Source organism: Lasiodiplodia theobromae (assembly GCF_012971845.1).
Source record: "Lasiodiplodia theobromae strain AM2As chromosome Unknown scaffold_20, whole genome shotgun sequence".
NCBI lineage: Eukaryota > Fungi > Ascomycota > Dothideomycetes > Botryosphaeriales > Botryosphaeriaceae > Lasiodiplodia > Lasiodiplodia theobromae.
The window spans coordinates 332765-350404 of NW_023336409.1; the positions used below are offsets into that span (position 1 = coordinate 332765).

The following is a 17640-nucleotide window of genomic DNA, read 5'->3' on the forward strand; positions in this document are numbered from 1 at the left end:
GATCCAGGGTCATAAACGACGCAGAAAAGCAGGCTATGCGGGATGCGCTTCTGCCCAGACCTGGTCTTATTCAGTATTTGAAAGAAGCGGGTTTGATACAGGCTGAGCCATCGGACGTGATGGAGGTTTTGGGCAAGATGAGAGACCTGGGCAGCGAGCTCAACGGCGCTACTGTAAAGAAACTGTGCTTAGGTTGACTTTTCCTTTGCACGCCTACACTTGCCTCTGCTAACAGAAGAATACAGACCACCAAGTCGCTATCGACGACCTACCCTTCATTGCGCGCGCCTGCCTCTACACCAGAAACACCGACCCAGTCCGGAAGCTTGGCAAGTCAGTACTAATCTACGCGTCCGCAAATGAAAGTGCCGACGCAACTCTGCGTCTCTTGCGGAGTGCTATGATACACGACAAGGGCGTCACCTCCCGTCTACGTCAAGCCTACAACTCGCCTGAACTGGCAGTTGCACGCAACCACTTACGAAAGCTCGTCGAGGAGAACCACCCAGAGGCCATGGTCTTGCAAGCCAGGCGTTTTTCAGAAACTGGTCAGAGAAAAGAGGCGATTGCAATGCTCCGAGCCGCAATTGAGAGCGGCGCCACCGCGCTGCAGCCGTACGATGATGATGCCGCGAGCATGCACAAGAAATACTCGAGTCTCTTCTTGCACGATCTTGACGAGAGCAGGACCGAAAGCCCTTGGACGACATTGGCTAAGCTAGAGCGAGATGAGGGCAATGAGACGGAAGCTGAAGAAGCCTTCCAGTTGGGCGCGGACAAAGATGATGATCCGAGGGCGTTTCAGGCACTCGCTAGCACTGTTCCCCGGTATTCGCGCACTTGGTTCGAATACATGACCAAGGCCGCCTCCTCTGGATCCTGGACGGCAGCAAAATATCTCGGCGAGTTCTACACCGCACCCCTCGCAAGCATTCCCGTCGAAGACGAAGAACTTCGAACACAGATGCAGCACTTGGAAGAGAATGACCATAAGATTGAATGGTGGTATTACTACCTGAACAATAGAGAGCTCGAACTTATCGGGGAACCGCCAGGAACCAAGATCGTCGGAGCAGACTTCTGGCGCGGCTATCATGACCCTGATCTTGATTCAGCTACCTACATGGTGGAGCTCAACCAGCGTCAAGCTCTGGCGTTAGAGTGGTACGAGATAGCCTGGAGAGGTCAGGCCACTTTTAGCGACGACAGGGACCTCTCGATCAACCTGGCCATTCAGGAGATTATTGAGAAGGCGCTGCCTCACTCCGGTGAGTTGAAGCATACATGGACGGCCAAGAAACGCCACCATGCTCTGCATCACTGGACCGACGAATCGAGGATGTTTGAGAATTTCATGGTTGCATTTGACGACCTCAAGAAGCGGATTTTCCGCTGAGAAGCGTACCACGCAAGTTGCTCCGGAAATCGGAGATTGGACATAAGGAGCAAGTAGCTGAGAGGATGATGCGCAATCCTCTGAAGCACCAATTCTAAGCAATCGCCTCACGAAACGTTGGCGCGGAATGCAGAAGGACGCTTGCCTCCTAGGCCACACATCAATCATATGCGAAGGCATGTACACAGATTATGTCTTTCAATGGCCACTCTGGGAAGCATTAAGGTGTTTCTGATTAGTGAAGCAGTGCTGGTCATACCACAAATGGTAATGAACCAGGGGTCGCTCACTCGACCAGGTTCAATTGTTTATGAGTGTGCCCTAGCTTCCCGTGTATTCATCGCAAAAGTAACCGCTTTGATTTCTTCTGCGTTCCCCCTGTTCCTTCAGATCGTTAATGAACCTTCAAGTCTCAAATCTCTCGAGCTTGCTCCGACGGTCACGGTGTATTCTCCAGTGGGCAACACCCATTGCTGCGACGCCACATCCCAGTAACTCGCATCCTTACGGCGTATGATGAAATCAACTGAACCACTCTCACCCGCAGCCAGGTCGATTTTCTCGAAGCCACGCAACTGCCGCACCGGTACATCGACACCGGTTGAGATGGGCAGGGAAAGATACAGCTGCGCCACCTCGGCGCCGCCGACATCGCCGCTGTTCGTAATGGTAGCGGTGACGGTGGCGATGGGGGCATAGAGGTCGGCTGTGGCAGAGGGGCCGTCGGAAGAGCCGCTACCACCGACGAGGAGATCTGAATAGGTAAAGTTGGTGTATGCTGCTAATCGTCAGCAACCGCTGAACCGACTGCGTTTTAGACTGAAGAAGAGAAAGCAGACTTACACAACCCGAAGCCAAACTCATACCGGGGCTCAATGTCAGCCTTATCAAAATGCCGATAGTCGATGTACAGCCCCTCCTCGAACCCGTCCTCCAGCGCCGTCACGATCTGCGTCTCGTAGTCACCAGCTGCTTTGGCGATGGTGTAGGGGAGCTTTCCGCTCGGGCTGGCGTCGCCGTACAGCACGTCGGCCAGGCCGTTGCCGCTCTCCTGGCCGGCGATGCCTGCCCAGACGAGGGCGACGACATTCTCATGACTGAGGATGTTCTCGAGGATGAGGGGTCCAACAGAGTTGGCGACCACTATGACGGGCTTTCCGGCAGAGGCGGCGGCGGCCACCAGCCCGTTGCCGTCGTGCCATGGGTCGAGGTTGACGCGGTCTCCCGCATTGCCCTCGACGGTCAGGTACTCCTCGCCCGAGTCGGCGGTGATGAAGACGATGGCCGTCTCGGCGGCGGCGGCAGCGGATGCGGCCGAGGCCTGATCGTCCGTCGTCGACAGTGTGAGTGTCGTGCCGGCGGCCTCTGCGCGCGGTTGAATAGCATCCAACGGCGCGACGAGATAGGGGAACTGTGCTGTGCCGGATCCCCAGCCCATTGCGAGATGGCCGGTGTTGCAAGCACGATCCTCGCATGCGTTGGGCCCGGCCGGATTGACGATGGCCGACTGGCCGATGATAGCGAGTGAGGCGGGCGCGTTGTCGTCGTTTAGGGGCAGCGTGCTGGCCTCGTTTTTCAACAGGACGATGCCATCGCGGGCAATGGCGCGAGCGACGTCCTTGTGGTCGGCCTGCACGTCCGGCCCGCCTGCGCCGCCGTTCCAGGAGCTGAAGAGTACGGGCGGATAGCCGGTGTCCTGGCCGGTCAGATACCACGCCGCCAGGATGCGCTTGACCATGTCGTCCAACCGCTCCTGCGGCACCTCGCCCGCAGCAACAGCGGCCGCTAGGTTTGGCCCCCAGTAGATGCTGCCGCCAGAGAAGTCATCGCCCGGCATCGTCATGTCGAGCCCGGAGTTGGCGCTTAGCGCGGTTGAGTGCTGCGCGTTCCAATCGCTCATGACGTAGCCGCGGAAGGCGAGCTCGTCCTTGAGCAGGCTATTGAGGATGTGGTCGTTCTCGCACGCCCACGCTCCGTCAAGCTTGTTGTAGGAGCACATGACGCTGGCAACGTCGGCGTTGACGGCGTCGGCGAAGGGCCACAAGTACAGTTCGTGCATAGTGCGATCGTCGACGTTGGAGGAGATTGTGTTGCGGTTGAGTTCCTGCTCATTGGCAATGTAGTGCTTGGCACAAGCCTGCACACCTGAGGACTGCATGCCGATGATGGTCTCTTGCATGGCAATTCCGGCCAAGTAGGGGTCCGGAGAGAAGCCTTCCCAATTACGGCCAGCTTCGGGGATCTGTGGAGCAGTTAGCAGTCGAACTTCTTGTCATGTACAGAGGGGCACTGCAGCCGATGGCAACCGCGAAGAATAGCAGGGCTCTAGAACATAGCGTAAGTATTCCTCGGCCCCTTTTTTTTTCTTTCTTTTCCAATGAAAAAGAACATACATGGACAGTTGAAGCTATCGTCCGGATGTGAATGTACAACTATCAATTCACGTCCAGACGATAGCCTCAACTGTCCATGGCCTGAGCGAAAATAAATTCACGCTGGCCGTCGGCTGCAATACTCTCCTGTATAGTCGGTTTCACCTTGCCCAGAGCACCAGCAGCAGGGCCCAACTGGACGTTGACGCCCAGACCTTTGGCCTCCGCCCCCATAGCGACGCCCCGTTCATGCAAAAGATTCTTGTCCCATGTCGATGCTACATGCACCCCGGCAGGGAAGGCGGTGACTCCCTGCGCGAACCTGATGCCGAGAGGACCATCTTGCAGACAGAGAGACGGATAGCCAATTTTGGGAACTGGAGAAGTGTTGCCCACGCAGGGCCCGTTCTGCCAGCCGACGCCAGTAACTATTCCCACTTTCTCGTCCTGCATCAATTGGGCGAGAGCCGCCTCTGACTTGGCGTAAGCGGCATCCCAGCCTCCGGTGCCTGGTAGAGTGTTAGAAAACGACGTCATATGGAGATAGATGCTGACTTTGCCTGCGGACGGGCGAAGCCCTGCCAAGAGAGGCAATTGCTAGAATCAGGGCGTACGAGTTCACCATTGTGCAGGTAGACGATTCGAAGCTCTCACTGCCTAGTTATAAACTGGCCATGAGGATTATTTATAAGGACGGGATGCCGTGGCCTGGCGACCAGAACCGGGCATCGGTGCATGTATTGGCCAAGCACCACAGGATAATGCTCGGATCTTGGGATCTGGGCAAAGACAGAATTGGGATTGCCTATTGGGCGGGTGAATCGCAACGGGCCGCCATCTCCGCACTCTGTTGGGTTTTCGGAATAGCTACCCTGTACCCCGCATACGATTAGCGCATCCACCGTCATATGATCTCAGAGATGCGCTGAGGGACAGGAACACTGCATGAAACATGGCATGTAGCTGCCTTTTTGAGCAGCGCATGGCGTCTGCGGCTGTACGGCGGGCGGAAGGGGCAGAGTGGCGCGAAGGACGTTGCACCTCCGCTTCAAACTTAAATCCCTGGCCTGGGCCTGAGACAGGAACGAGGCCCGATCTTTCTTTTTTCCCGGCTGCCTTGCTGTGTTTGCTTTGTTTTGGAAAGCATTGAGCATGCTGACAGCGGCTTACCCCGCGAGCATCCTTCCCAGATTACTACCAGCCTGGGACAATGGAACAGGCCTCTCCGTCCGAACCAAGGGATTTTCATTTAGAACAGTTTCCTCCCCTTCAGCTGCCTCGCGTGAGGAGGTGGCGTTGAATGGTAAGTGCCCTCTCGTGGCTAGCACGAAAAAACAATCTGTGCACTTTCTGTTTGTTTCCGAATTCGGATCGTACGGAACAAAAGCTAAGCAAGAACGCTCGGAAATTCCGCGGCCTATTGCTCGGTCGGCGGCACATTGCGCGGCGCTCCTGGATTGCATGCTGTCGTGGTGCAGTTTGGAACAAATAAAGAGGATGAGGAAAGTGGCTGGGTGTGGCTTCAACTGGCTGCAGCTGCACAAAGACGCAATAGAAAGAGGTTGTACACCAGAAGCGCGGAGCTGATCGCGCGCTGCTCGACCGAAAAATGGAGCGGACCGGGTGGCACGGGCAATCGGTTTGCAGAAGATGTTAGCAACACGATGGAGATAGCGCAGAGGTGGTTGTGAATGGCTGCGATGTCGGGCTGCGGGCGGCAGCAAATAAAAATTGCGTCAAAGCGGGCTTGGGCGCCCCACTCCACCCGCTAGTTGCGCCTTCTCTTCCCTTCACTCCAGTCACACATCCCTCTCTTCCTCAACCTTACCAGCAAACCCATTGACTGCAACCACCAGCGTTGCGCCCCTCTTCCCCCGGCCGACTCGACACACATCGCCGCGAATGCGTGCTGCTGTGACCATCTTCACTTCTCAGGTGCGTCCCCGCTCTTGCAGCCCAGCCCGTAGCGCAGGAATATCGCCGAATTCTTATCTACGCCCTACGTCGCGCCCTGTGACTCGCGCAAAATTCCTTCTCTGTCTCTTGAACTCAAGTTGGCATTGTGACTGACTTTCTTCCGCTCGCAGGACTACATCTCTGGTACGAGAGCACTGCTATCGCCCGCTCCCGCGTTCCCCCATTGATTAATGACAAAATGTAGACCACCTGTGGAAGGCCTCGATCAACTAAAGAGCCCTACTCCTGCCCAACCCCGTCGCCTGCAAAACCAACAATCAACAAAACACCATGTTCTCTAAGTTCGTCAAGCCCTCAATGCTGAGGCCCGTCGGCGCCTTCGGCCAGCTCTCCAAGGCCGGCTCCAACGCCCGCTTCATGGCCACCGTCCACAACACCACTCCCAATGTCGCCAACAAGGGCCGCATTACCAGGGATCGTGCCACTTTCACCATCAAGGTACGTCACAGCACCCATTTTGATGAGTCAAAGCTCACCGCCTGCGCACAGAACGGCCCCATCTACTCCGGAAAATCATTCGGTGCTAAGAAGAACATCTCCGGCGAGGCTGTTTTCACCACCTCCCTCGTCGGCTACCCTGAGTCCATGACCGATCCTTCCTACCGTGGCCAGATTCTCGTCTTCACCCAGCCCCTGATCGGCAACTATGGCGTTCCCTCATCCGTCCGGGACGAGTTCGGCCTGCTGAGGTACTTCGAGTCGCCTAACATCCAGGCAGCCGGCATTGTTGTCGCCGATGTCGCTGAGCAGCACAGCCACTGGACTGCGGTTGAGAGCCTGGCTGAGTGGTGCCAGAGGGAGGGCGTCCCCGCCATCTCCGGTGTTGACACCCGTGCCATCGTCACCTACCTCCGTGAGCAGGGTTCCTCTCTTGCCAGGATCTCCATTGGTGAGGAGTACGATGCCGACGAGGATGAGGCCTACATTGACCCTGAGGGCATCAACCTTGTCCGCCGTGTGAGCACCAAACAGCCTTTCCACGTCAGCTCGCACCTTGGCGACATGCACGTTGCTCTGATCGACTGCGGCGTCAAGGAGAACATTCTCCGCAGCCTCGTGAGCCGCGGCGCTAGCGTCACTGCTTTCCCGTACAACTACCCCATTCACAAGATTGCCCACCACTTCGATGGTGTCTTCATCTCCAATGGTCCCGGTGACCCAACTCACTGCCAGGACACCGTCTACCACCTGCGCAAGCTCATCGAGACCAGCCAGGTCCCTATTATGGGTATTTGCATGGGTCACCAGCTCCTCGCCCTTGCCGCTGGTGCCCGCACCATCAAGATGAAGTACGGCAACCGTGCCCACAACATCCCGGCACTTGACCTTACTACTGGCAAGTGCCACATCACGTCCCAGAACCACGGTTACGCCGTGGACACCGGCTCGCTGAGCAGCGAATGGAAGGAGTACTTTGTCAACCTCAATGACAGCTCCAACGAGGGCATGATCCACAAGTCTCGCCCCATCTTCAGCGCTCAATTCCATCCGGAAGCCAAGGGCGGCCCGCTTGACTCTGCCTACCTCTTCGATAAGTACATCGAGTGCGTGAAGGCCTACAAGGACTCTCAGTCTGTCTTCTCGGCTGGCAAGAGCAACAAGCCCAACCCTCTGCTCGTCGACCTGCTTCCCAAGGAGCGTGTTGGCGTGCACCCGGGTCTTCCGGAGTACAACGAACACCTGGGTCAGGTCGCGGCACAGCAGCCCGCTCCCCTGCAGGCCGCTGCTGCGTAAAGGTGGAGAGTTGACGTAAGTAGTGGGCTTCTCAAAGGGAAATTGCGGGTCTGTTCTGTGTCTGGGAAAGCGGGGTCGGAGTTTGTTTGTGGATTTATTCGGTTCTCTGGAGCAAGTCTTTGAGCTTTCTCCGTAACAATCACAAATTGTTGAAGGTTTCGTCGAATGTAGTTTGACTACACATCTGCCATTAATGCAAGATTATTGGTCTTTGCCTCTTGAATGGATAAGAATCAAATGGGCGCTTGCACATGCAAATTCATGCGGTGCTTGTGACCAAAGTCCCCGCACTTTACACGTATCGAGCCAACCACCCCGGTTGCTCCGACTTCGGGATCCTGGGCCCTTCTACAAGATTCACGGCCATATTATCTGCAAGTTTACGTTTGCCAAATGTTCTGGGCAGTTGCTTTTGGGTCTCCTCACCTCTGACATGTAAGCACCTAACGTGGGGCCTGACATGGTATGAAAAAGGAAATGAGCTCTCAAGTGCCTAGCTCTGCGCGAAGCGGGAATGGATAGCGAGATAATCGAAGCATTGCTCTCTACACAATCCAAGTGGCGCGGAACTGTTATTATGTCGGAGAAGTATGGAATGTAACGTGCCCCAACCGTGCCTTCCTATGTCGCTTGTCATCTATAGTTTCTTTCTTCTTTCTGGAACCCCAAATTGATTCAAGCAATAGAAGAACCAAAGCTTATATCACCTTCACGACACAATGTCTTCGCTTATCGCTTCAGTCAAGATTGAAAAAAGAGCAAGATGGTGGTATCAATTCCGACTACATGAGCTCGGATATATAATGCATTGCGTAAGCCTGAGCCTCTCCTTCTCTCTTTTTCTTTCAACAGAGCAAGACAGACAAGTCGCTTCACTCAGCCCCACGCAGACACAAAAGGAAAGAACCCAACCCGATCCCACAGACAGACAAAAGAACAAGAGAAGACGAAAAGAGAAGGAGCATATGCCCATGCTTTCTTTCTGTTCTTTGGATGTTAAAAAAAAAACACCTTCCGGGGTAACTTTTTCCAGACGAGACGCAAGGAGAGAAATGGAAATACGGTCAAAAGACAACGCAGTCGAAGATATACAAGCCAGTTGGACGAACGCAAGGGGAAAAATGCCAGTTAAAACCCAGAACAGACAAGAGGAAAAAAGAACGAGACAAACGAAACTTGGAAAACTCCGAAAGGCGCACCTGCATGAATGTTTTCATATGCAGCAATGATGATGAGAATGGGCAACTGTGCCATAGGGTAAGCGCGATAAAACACTAAGATCTACTGGAGGTGGGTAAATGAATCATAGGACGTTAAAATTTATGCCGCCAGAGGGGAAGAAGATGAGGATTCCTCAGCCGCTGCCGCTGCCGGTCTCTTCTTCTCGACCGCCTCCTTCAGCACCTCGAGGCGCTCTTGCGTGACGCGTAGAGCCTCCTCGATCTGGCGTTGGCTCATGCGGACATCGCTGTCAAGGCGCTCTCCCATCTGCTTGACCTGCTGCTTGCGGGTCGAAGCGCTGCTGCCCTGGCTTTGAAGTGGGGTACCGGCGACCGCGCGGTCCATGCGTACGCGTTCTTCGAGCCAGTCCCACAACTCGCTCTCCTCGCGCCGCCACATTTCCTCGTATGCGATGATGCGCGCCGGTGTGGCCAGACCCGGGACGCCGAGGCTGCCGTGTACACCGTAACCGCCACGGGCGACTGCGGCAGATGAGGGCGCACGGACCCATGAGATGAACATGAGGAATAGGAGAAAGACGATGACCACTTGGGCTGAGATGAAGTCCGGAAGCATGTCTGTGACAGGACGGAGGGGGCCGTGCAGCGGCTCCAGAAGTCCCCAGTTTGAGCCTTTATCTGCCGCAGCGGGTGACGCTGCGGCGGCAGCTTCCGCCCGTGCCGGGGACGATGATGCTTCCTTCCTCCGCTTGCCACCTTTCTTGCCACCTTTGGCGCCGCCCTTAGAGGGTCCTCTCGCGGAGACAGCTGCCTTCAGGCCGGCAACCAGGTCTTTAGCGTACTGTGTCTGACCATCATTCGTGCCCTTCTCGATTGGACCTAGAAGCGTTTTAGCCAATGCAAATGAGGACACAGGACGAAAAGCAGAATCACTCACCTTTAAGCCAACTCTTCCCTGACCATTCTATCACGAAGTTCATGATAAGACGGGTCGAGTTACCCGGACCCCACATCAAACAGTATTTCGTCTTGACAACGAAAATGTTGCCGTTGGGCACGTCCGGATTCTGAGTGTTACAGGTGACCGTAACAGCCTTGTCCAGGTCGAATTGGTCCAGCGTGGAATTGATGATACATTTCGTCTGTTTGGGACCAATCGATGCGTTCAATGGTTTGATGTAGGAAAAGGAGAAGGACTTGCGGTCTTCACCCAAGCCCTTCTTATCATCCTCCATTTGAAGATCCATCGATTTCTGGTCCTCGACCAACCATTTGCGCATGAAAGTACCAGAAGCTGGTCCAAACATCAATGAGTATACTTTTCCGAGCGGAGCCGGGATAGTCGTATCGATGAGGAGGTTGCTGAAATGGTCGCCTTCATCTCCACACTCAGTTGGTGCATGCGTGGCAGGCCCAGGGAAATCTTGCGTTCCGGGGGCGGCACCGTTGGCAACGGCTTCACCATTGGCCGCGTCGGCACCGTTGCCAGAGGATCCCACAGGGTTAGCAGACGGTTTCCGGCTGATGGGCTTGATTGGTTCTGCGTCGCTGCCAGCAATACTGCCCTCGCTTGGGCCCGTGAAGCTCACAGCACCATCGTCATCGTCATCATCTTCATCGTAAACCTCCTCCTCCGATCCCTCCTCTGAGCCATCATCGATCGCGTCCGGGCTGTCGGCCTTTTCAGTCTTGTCTCCGGTACCTGCATCAAGCGCGACGCCGTTCAGGGAGCTCTTGAGGTTGGGATGGCTGATCTTCCAGATTCCCACCAACAAATCGTAAGTTGAGTCTCTGCTGACCAAGCTGGCAAAGACATTGCGGGCATGCAGCGTCGTGATCACAATGGCGTTGGGGAAGATGACGGCGGTACTCTTCTTCTCTACCGATACGACCTCATCGAAGCTTATGACCAGGTTAGTCACCCAGCCCAGAATATTGCTCGAAAAGCAGATGTGGCCTTCTGAGACGTAGAGCCTGCCGTGGAGAAGGATGTCTCGCTGCAATGCGGCGCTGTAGTCATCGATGAGGTAGTCATCCTCGGGGACACTCCTGAACTGGTTGTGGAAGTCTCGGTTCCGCTTCCGGCTCGCAACAGCGAAGCCTGTCAAGCGTGAGCCGTTAGCAATGCCGGTATTGGTGCTTGGTAGAGTGGTAGTACTGTTGGTTTGTGCGGGCCCGAGCGGGGTGCCTGTGGCAGCGGAGCTTCCGCGGTGTCGCCGCCCCTTTTTGTTATTACGATCGCTAAAACGACTGCGAACACTGCCGGACCGGCTGAGGCGCGCTTCCCCCTCATCACCGGGTTGCCTTGATGATGGTCTTTGCGTGTCTGATAGGCCGGAAAGCGAGCGCTGCCGCTCGACATTTAGGGCGGCTGAGTCTGGTGGACCCTGCAGATAAGCATCGGATACTGCTTTGGCAGCTGCGCTGTCCTCGGCTCTTGCGGATGCTTCATCTGCATCAATCACAGTAGGTGTGAGTGGCCGGGCCTCGGCCAGCTCTGTTGTTGAGGCCATTTGACTCGGCTCGGGATCTGCCTCGGAAATTCCCAGATGACTGAGACTCAAATCTCCAGATCCCAGGGTCTCAACAGCGAGCTGCTTCTTCTCAACGCCTGAGTTGTCCGCGATGTCCTGATCAGAACCACCGCCAAGCACTTCCTCTCCACCAGCAGGTCCGGTGTTTTCTGTGTCCGTGACAGAAGTCTTGATTTTCTGGCCCTGGTTGATCGATGTGATGTTGCTCAGCGAGCTGGCGGCGTTCTGCGCAGCTGAAAAGACGGACGAGAAGAACCCACTGGGAGGTTGCGTCAGAGTACCACCCGGTGTCTTGGTCTCCTCGAGCGTGGGCGTGAGAGGAGCAGTTGCAACGTGCGAGAGCTTGCTTGGAGGATTGGAATTGGTGGTGGCTGATCGCGCACGGCGGTGGACAAGGCTACCGGAAGGTGTGACGACGACGTTAGGGATTGAATTGGTCGATTTGTGCTCTGCTCTAGAGGAAGACGAAGGCCTCTTGAAAAGACTCGGTGGCGCTTCTAGATCGGTAGGCGTGGGCGGAGTCAGGACGGTTGTAGGAGCATGAATGAGCTTCGATGGCGGGGTCTCCGGATTCGCAGTCGAGGTGTTGATGGGCGGGGTCTCAATGCGCTTCAACGCAGGCTGCTGCTGCTGTTCCTCGGACTGTTGGGCCTGTACCGAGTCCTGCAATGCCTCCTCAACGAGGCTGACCTTGGAGCTGCTCCGCGACTTCTTCCCCCCCGCAAACAGAGAGCCCAGTCCACCACCTCCGCCTCGCTCGGTGGACTTGAGCGACTCTGTTGTTCCCTTCGGGGACGGTGACTTTTTCTGGCCGAATGCGCCTTTGAACTTCCTGCCGGGCGATGAGCCGCGTCGCTCCTTCGTTTCGGGCTGGAGAGTGTTGGCGTGCTTGGGAGCCAGGGTGTCGTCGTGCGATGAAGCGGTCCCAGAGGTCGACAGTTTGGTCACAGAGGGTGCTTTGACGGCCAGCGAGGCAATCAAGGGCGAGGAGAGCGTTAAGTAGCCAGCGTGGGATTGGTGTGGGGAAAGAGAGGGTCTGACGGGAGGTCTGAGAGGCGGTTTATTAGCGGTGACGGCGGGAGCGCGCTCGAACGTAAAATGACAATTGCGCTTCTATCAATAGCGGCGGCAGAGACGAATACGACGATGTACCGCCAGCGGTAGAAGGCGAGATGTGGAGCAGAGCCGGAGGCGACGGTGGAGGGTTCTAGGGTTCAGCAGGAGAGCGCCCAGGCCGTGGGTAAGGGTGCGCGAGCACGGACGATCCCCAGCAGGGTTCACCGGGGAGGGGTGCGCACGAGCGTTTCGACTGGTCGTGATGTGCAGGACCGGGGGCACAAATGAGAGACGACTTACGCTTCTGAGTCGCTGTCCTCAGTCAGGAGGCTGGACGCGACGCTCTTGTGGAGCTGCAGAGATTCGTCGCTGGGGCTGGGCTGGTCGAAGCTGAGGGCGCCCCCGCCAAGAATGTCTCCATCTGCGCTTTCGTCGGAGCCTGCGCCCTCCGTCTTCCTGGCCCGTCGTCTGAACAGGCCCGAGAAGCGCTTTGGCGAGTCCACGCTGCCGCGCCCGCTGTCAACCGACGCGTGCGAGTTTGCGCGCTGGCGCTGCCTGAGCCTGCCGAGTGCCTCGTCGAGTGAGGAGCGCAGGCCGCCGGCCTCGTCGTCGCCAGGCACCGAGCTGGGGGCAGAATCGCGATGACGACGCCCGGGAAATACCCTCGAGCGCACGGAGCGGCTGCTCGAGCGACTGAGCGCGTTGTCTGAGGCGGTCTCCATTTTGCAGGTGAGGCTATGGATGTACAGGCGCAAGGGCGCGATGTCACTTTAAGACCGGCAGTCGCCTGGGTGCTTGGAAGAAGCCTTGATGCCGTCACTATCGCGTTCCTGCGGGTGCCGTGCATCCGCGCACCTGGATCTCGCGCGCGCGCTTGTGCCGGAAGAAGCTGGGGTTGCGGCTGAGTGCCGTCACGCCGCGCCGCCGATGGGGTTTCCTTGGACTGCTGCTGACGCTCGGTGCCACGGCGAGGGCAGAGCATCGTAGGCCCAGAGGCACGGCACTGCACTGCACCGCAGCCTCCGTCGCATGCAACTGCTACCTGCTTGTTTGAGGTCAACGTCATGCCGAGAAGGGTAAAGCCGGCCGGAGCGCAACCATCACGCCGGCTAAGCAGCAGATCACCAACGCGCCCGCCCTCCACTTCCGCAGCTACTCAGCACACTCACAGCCCCCGCAAGCTCCCTCTCTCAAATCTCCTACCGAGATGGAGACGGCACCCCTTACCCTTGTACGTGTTGCTATCTTTACGTGCGATCGCCGCCCGTTTGCTGACGCTCCCGCTAGGCGCACGCACATGCCCGCAACGCTTCCGCCGAGAACTGGAAGGCGAACTCCTCGCAGGCCAGCGGCGAACACCAGCAGGCGGCTGGCGAGTTCGCCAAGGCTGCCCAGGGCACCAGCGACCTTGAGGCCTTCCGTGTTCTGAAGCTGCTGGAGAACCACCATGAGCGTCTTGCCAGCATCATCAAATGCAACCACCAAAGCCCTTCGGCGAAAAACCCGCCCGAGCTCTCTCAAACCACACAGCCGGTCGACGCCCACGACCCCTCTGCCGCTGCCGCGCGCCCGACCTCGCCGCGAAGAACACCACAATCCCCACCGAGGGCCACCCCGCGCCGCAAGCCTCCGCGAGACCTATCGTCCTCCATCGCCAGCAACCTAGCTTCTGCACGTGGCATTCCTGGATCGCAGCGCCGGCCCGCGGCCCCCGCCATATCAGCACAGCATGTGGATGGCAGGATCCTCAACCGCGCCGAGAGAGCGACTCCACAGGATTTCAGGAAGGAGGCACCGCAGCAAGCGAGGCCTGTTGCTGAGGCAGAGCCTGCGGAAGGCGGCGATGAGAAAGAAAATGCGGAGCATGCGGCAAAGCAAGGCCCCACAGATGAGGGTTTCAAGCGCTTTTTCTCTACATTCGAGACCTTCTACTCGGCGCTTTCAGCACCGCTGGCCTTCGCCGGTCTTCCTCTCATGACAGAGGAGCTTCAGGAACCCGCCAGCGAGAAGCCTACGCCCAAGCCCGCAGCAGGCAAGGCCTACTCACAGAATGCAGGTGCTCCCGCGAGCGCGAAAGCAGATACCATCCCGGATCCTTCCACGCTTTTCTCCAAGGCCACATTAAGAGCCTTGGACACCACACCTGGCGCAGCAGAAAGCTTTATTGTTGTACCTACCACGGGCGGTACAGTCTCTTATGCTGGAATACTTAACCACGCTGGAAACCAGACGCACGGCGGAGTGCCCTCTCCTATTATCGAGGAGGAAGAGCGGTCATTTGACGGAGAGGAATTCGTTGACGCTAATGAGGAACCCGCGCCGCCGTCACCTACAACTACACGCTCAGGGCGTCGCGCACGTCCCGGCTCCGCGGGTAGTCTAGCAGCGGCAACAGAATTTGGCAAGGGGGGCACGGGCCCGGGAGGGAGAAAGACGATGGAAGAGCTTGAGTTGGAAAATGCTATGATGCGACAGCTCCTCGATAAGCTGAGTAAACGCTTGCACATGTGGGAAGCATCATCCCAGTCTCAGTCTCTTGCTCTTGCGCAAAGCTTCCGAGCACACAGACCCCCGGCTGGATCGGGCCCGAGTAGCCATCCGCATGCAGTCGGTCACGCGGCAGATCCATCTCAGATGGAGCAACGTTTACGAGATCTCGAGAACCAAGTGGTTTGCTTGACGCGTGACAAAGAATTACTGGAGCGCGAGCAGGAAAAGGTGTCCAGGGAGAATGAGAAGCTTCTGAGCGTTCTGGGACGATACCGCGAGAAGTGGGAGGTGCTGAAGGCTGGTGCACGAGGACGAAGGGAGCGAGGTGCTGCAGGCAATGGCGAAGTTGGTGGTACTGGTGTGGAGACAGGAAGTGGGGCCGGGGAGGCACAAAATGCTGGCGGCACCGAAGCTGACAGAGCGGCGGGCTGAAGGTTTCACGCCGTACACCCTTACACGGAGCAGCTGCAGCCGTCGAGAAGACTGGGATAGCATTGCCGCCTGCGCGGTATTTTACCTGAGTTTAATTGTGCGGAGGCGAGCGGCAAGCGGCGAGCGGATGGTTCTCGGAGTTCAAGACTGATCTGACCGCGAGGATGCTGGGGGTGGCCGGTTGGACAGGAATTTGCAAGGGCGGCGGATCGGAAACGAAGAATGCAGTGCAATAGATTTCAAAATACGGCAGTTCCCAGCCCCGCAGCGTTGGTGGCAGTGCAATCCTGGTGTGGCACACGACGTTCCATTCTCAGCGCAGCGTATCGATACAGCAATGACGTCTCACATAAACCCCTATTTTGAGCCCAGCTAAGCGCCAAGGCCGCAGGGCTCACAGCCTTGCGCGTCGCGGTCTCCGCCGGCGCGGCTGTTTCGGTGGTAATTTACTCTGGACAAAGCCAGCCCGCTCCGCTCTTCTCTCATAGCTGCCGCGTCTGCTGCTGCCGCTGCTGCTGCTGCCACACACCTCCGACCGACGTTCACTCCTTAGCCGCCGACCATGACCAAGTGCCCAACAGAAGAAGTCGCGGACATCGAGGAGGAGGAGATCTGGCGGATCGACGAGCTAGACTTCGGCGTCACCTTCCACACCGTCGCCCAGTAAGCCTCCGCTGTGCCAAGCTGCTTCCCACCAGGCCGCGTCGCTAACCACCACCGTTTCGCAGAATCATTGCCTTCGTTTTCAGCGCCATCGCCATCATCATCAGTCTCGTCCTCATTTTCCAACATGCGACCCACTACTCCCGTCCCCTCGAGCAAAAACAGTACGTCCCGCCGCCTAAGACAAGACTGGTGCCAAGTGAAGGTTGGCGTGCTTGTCCTTGCGGCTGCCGGATACCCTGTCCCAGTTGCCGACGGCCTCGCGCGTACTCCTCAGCCTCTGCTCCGTCTCCCAAACCGCCGAGCAGACATTCGCTGCTCTGCCAGCGAGGCCACACGCTGCCCGACTCGGCCCTTAAGGGATCCCAGACTAACCTTGGTTTCTCGACAGAATCATCCGCATTCTCCTAATGATACCCATATATGCCGCCGTTTCCATGCTTTCGATCCACTACTACCATCACCACACCTACTTCGAGGTCATCCGCGACTGTTACGAAGCTTTCGCCATTTCCAGTTTCTTCGCCCTAATGTGCCATTACATCGCGCCTTCTCTGCATGAACAGAAAGAATACTTCAGAACCATTGAAACCAAAAACTGGGTTTGGCCAGTCACTTGGGGCCAGAAATGCTCCGGCGGGGTAAACAACGGATGGCTGCGCAAGCCCCGGAGTGGTTTGACCTGGTTCAATGTAGGTTGATCCATGCGTTTGCGGACATCACGCACTTGGCGTGTCAGGATCTCTCCAGCCGAACTGCGTCTAACAGCTGCATAGATCGTCTGGGTCTCCGTTTTCCAGTACTGCTTTATCCGCGTTCTCTTCACCGTCGTCGCCGTTCTTGCCGAGAAGTACGGTGTACTGTGCGAGGACTCGCTTTCCCCGGAGTACGCCCACTTCTGGTCTATGTTCTTCGAATCGATAGCAGTCACTATCGCCATGTACTGCTTGATCCAGTTCTATATCCAATTGAAGCAGGACCTTGCGCCGCACAGCCCTTTTCTAAAGGTGCTGTGCATCAAGCTGGTTATTTTCTTCTGCTTTTGGCAGAGTACCGCAATCAGCTTCGCCACGAGTGAAGGGTGGCTCAAGGAATCGGACTGGCTCGCGTACGCCGACATTAAGGTTGGCCTTCCGAATCTGCTCATCTGCTTCGAAATGGCCTTCTTTGCCATCATGCACGTTTTCGCCTTTTCCTGGAAGCCATACGTTATTAAGAAAGGAGATCCGTTTGCGGATCCGCTCGAAGACGGCATGGGGAAGAAGGGGAAGAGGTACAAGGGCGGATTCATGGGCATTTTGGCAATTGTGGATGCTTTCAATCCTTGGGATATTATGAAGGCGTTCGCCCGCGGTCTTCGATGGCTCTTCGTCGGCGTCCGCACCCGGACCAACGACATTTCCTACCAGGCACGGATGCAAGGCGCTGGCAGCCCGAATTCCGTGGAAATGGCCACCCAAAGCACAACCTACGGCCGCGCTCGGGCGAATAGCCGGTTCGACGGCATGGACGAATTCGACCGGAGATCTAGTTCGGATGTGCACTCGGATCAAGAAAGCCCGTTCGAGCACCCGGACGAGAGGAGGGGAAGGGTGGCACAAGGGTACATGGCGGCGAGAGACCGGGCGGATAGTGAGACGGCATATTCTCGAGCAACCGAGCAAGAAGCAGCAGCGGCAAGGATCGGAAGAGCAAGAAGCCCGACAGAGGCAGGGTACATCAAGCCAATAGACGACCCAGATGACGACGCGCACTTGCTGTCGAACCAACAGCCACGGCCGGCGCGTTTCGTTTGAAGGGGCTTC

The 17640-nt window shown here is 57.0% G+C and overlaps 6 protein-coding genes across 6 annotated transcripts; 4 read left to right on the plus strand and 2 right to left on the minus strand.

Moving 5' to 3' along the window:
* Positions 1-35: 35 nt before the first annotated feature.
* On the plus strand, positions 36-1396 carry LTHEOB_6879 (Tetratricopeptide-like helical protein; the record flags this gene model as incomplete). The annotated part of the gene is made up of 2 exons (XM_035516182.1): positions 36-173; positions 236-1396. 2 exons carry the CDS (start codon positions 36-38, stop codon positions 1394-1396), a joined length of 1299 nt encoding a protein of 432 aa, XP_035371846.1.
* Positions 1397-1782: 386 nt separating this feature from the next.
* On the minus strand, positions 1783-4393 carry LTHEOB_6880 (Beta-d-glucoside glucohydrolase protein; the record flags this gene model as incomplete). Its single annotated transcript, XM_035516184.1, has 4 exons — positions 1783-2174; positions 2240-3638; positions 3934-4277; positions 4324-4393. The coding sequence occupies 4 exons, from the start codon at positions 4391-4393 to the stop codon at positions 1783-1785; spliced, it is 2205 nt and encodes a 734-aa protein (XP_035371847.1).
* Positions 4394-6015: 1622 nt separating this feature from the next.
* LTHEOB_6881 (Carbamoyl-phosphate synthase) lies at positions 6016-7479 on the plus strand (the record flags this gene model as incomplete). The annotated part of the gene is made up of 2 exons (XM_035516185.1): positions 6016-6183; positions 6235-7479. The coding sequence occupies 2 exons, from the start codon at positions 6016-6018 to the stop codon at positions 7477-7479; spliced, it is 1413 nt and encodes a 470-aa protein (XP_035371848.1).
* Positions 7480-8799: 1320 nt separating this feature from the next.
* Positions 8800-12972, minus strand: LTHEOB_6882 (GRAM domain-containing protein; the record flags this gene model as incomplete). Its single annotated transcript, XM_035516186.1, has 4 exons — positions 8800-9539; positions 9598-10761; positions 10819-12242; positions 12551-12972. 4 exons carry the CDS (start codon positions 12970-12972, stop codon positions 8800-8802), a joined length of 3750 nt encoding a protein of 1249 aa, XP_035371849.1.
* A 485-nt stretch (positions 12973-13457) lies between these two features.
* Positions 13458-15172, plus strand: LTHEOB_6883 (uncharacterized protein; the record flags this gene model as incomplete). Its single annotated transcript, XM_035516187.1, has 2 exons — positions 13458-13481; positions 13538-15172. The coding sequence occupies 2 exons, from the start codon at positions 13458-13460 to the stop codon at positions 15170-15172; spliced, it is 1659 nt and encodes a 552-aa protein (XP_035371850.1).
* Positions 15173-15734: 562 nt separating this feature from the next.
* LTHEOB_6884 (uncharacterized protein) lies at positions 15735-17631 on the plus strand (the record flags this gene model as incomplete). Its single annotated transcript, XM_035516188.1, has 4 exons — positions 15735-15835; positions 15901-15999; positions 16227-16527; positions 16612-17631. 4 exons carry the CDS (start codon positions 15735-15737, stop codon positions 17629-17631), a joined length of 1521 nt encoding a protein of 506 aa, XP_035371851.1.
* Between the last annotated feature and the right edge of the window lie 9 nt (positions 17632-17640).